The sequence below is a fragment of the Nicotiana tabacum genome, chromosome 5 (genome assembly GCF_000715075.1).
Source record: "Nicotiana tabacum cultivar K326 chromosome 5, ASM71507v2, whole genome shotgun sequence".
Taxonomy (NCBI): Eukaryota; Viridiplantae; Streptophyta; class Magnoliopsida; order Solanales; family Solanaceae; genus Nicotiana; species Nicotiana tabacum.
In genome coordinates this window covers 157,733,883-157,735,524 of record NC_134084.1, presented here as the reverse complement: position 1 = coordinate 157,735,524, position 1,642 = coordinate 157,733,883, and the positions used below count along the sequence as shown (strand labels likewise).

At 32.7% G+C, this 1,642-nt stretch overlaps 1 protein-coding gene across 1 annotated transcript; it reads right to left on the bottom strand.

Annotated features, from left to right (window-relative positions):
* Positions 1-470: 470 nt before the first annotated feature.
* On the bottom strand, positions 471-1,178 carry LOC107783232 (uncharacterized). Its single transcript, XM_016604199.2, has one exon. It carries the CDS (start codon positions 1,176-1,178, stop codon positions 471-473), a length of 708 nt encoding a protein of 235 aa, XP_016459685.2.
* Between the last annotated feature and the right edge of the window lie 464 nt (positions 1,179-1,642).

The window sequence follows — 1,642 nt, the reverse complement described above, 5'->3', positions numbered from 1 at the left end:
TTTCTATTCTCTCAATATTCTTATGTGTGATAACCATTCTTTTAGTGATAAGAGAAAATTCTGTTCACAACTCGATTACCTCGTTGACGTGAAAACTATAAACTTGTAGGCAGTGGTGGATAATACTAATTTTCTACTAGATTACACATTCCAAGAGATCAAATTGGTACCCAAAATTTGCATGGCTTCCACACCTAACATGTAGTATATATACAATTAAAAAAACTAATGTATTTATACAATGTAATTTTTCGACGAATAGGTGTCAGTTGACTCCCTTTATACAAGGGTAGCTTCATTCCTGTCAGAGGTGGAGCTAGGATTTGGAGTGTGTGGGTTCTAAAATTTAAAATAAGACTATGACCTAAAACTAATATACAATATCAAACTGACTAAAGAATGAGTATCGATATTTAATATATATTTAAAAAGTAACGAAAGGCAAACACAATATATGAATATAAACATTATCATTTCAATTGCATTCGACGAGTTGTCATGTTTTGAAAACGATCAATGATCGCATCATTAGATACACTTTCAAATACTTCATCCTCTATAAAACAAACTAAACAATCATTCAAAAAGTCATCACCAATCCTGCTTCGCAAATCATTTTTAATAAACTTCATTGAAGAAAAAGTCCTTTCAACCATTGCAGTAGCCACAGGTAATATCAAACTCAGCTTCACAAGCAAATAAATAAGTCTCCATGTCTTGTGAATATTTGTTTTAACCAATGTCTTCGACAGATCACCAAACCCTTTCAAGTTAGAGAATGCATTGTCCATTTCTCGCACATAGTCCATATAACTGTCAAGCTCATAACTAAGATCTTCAAGCTTAGAAGCAGTGAACTCATTTGGATAATATATAGCAAGTTTCATAATCTTATTTTTATCATAATTCGCAAAAGAATCATCGGGACTTAAACTAGCCATACCAAGAAGCAGAGAAGTATTCACTTTACTAAAACGACTGTTAAGCTCCGAAAGTTGCAAATCAATAGTAGCACAAAAAACCTCTACGTACAAATGATGGAAATATGTAACAATTGAGCTTTTACGCTTCGACTTTCCAAGTGCATACTTCTCATCCATTTTTGGGATTACAATACCATTCTTATCACAAAACGAAGAGACATCTTCTATCAAAGAATTCCATTTAGATTCTCTCATTGTTTGCAATTGCCTCTTTGTGAAATCAACAAGTTTTATTGCACTAACAATATCTTGATCTTTTTTTGTAGGGCCATATTCAAAGCATATGTAATTGCCAATAGTTTTAACATCAAATGTAATATACAAACGAACTCATAAGATCTTATATCTTCCACTAGACTTTTGGCTAATGCTTTCTCCTGATAATTTGAACCCTCATTTGCAAGAACTCCAAGTATATGAACAATCGAAGAGAATAAAGAAATAAAGTTACGTAATGTCTTAAAGTGAGATCTCAACGAGTATCACCTGGTCTTTGAAGCCCAAGTTCTTGATTTAATCCACTTCCTGGATGAACTTCACCAAGCACTAATAACTCATCTAATTTTTCAGCTTGATCATCTCTAAGCATCTCCCTACGCTTATAAGAACCTCCAACAACATTCAAAACATTAGCAAGAATGTCAAGAAAATTATTTACA

Bases quoted from the DNA above. Each gene is read 5' to 3' on its own strand.
- LOC107783232 (XM_016604199.2), bottom strand. From the start codon at position 1,178: ATGAGAGAATCTAAATGGAATTCTTTGATAGAAGATGTCTCTTCGTTT.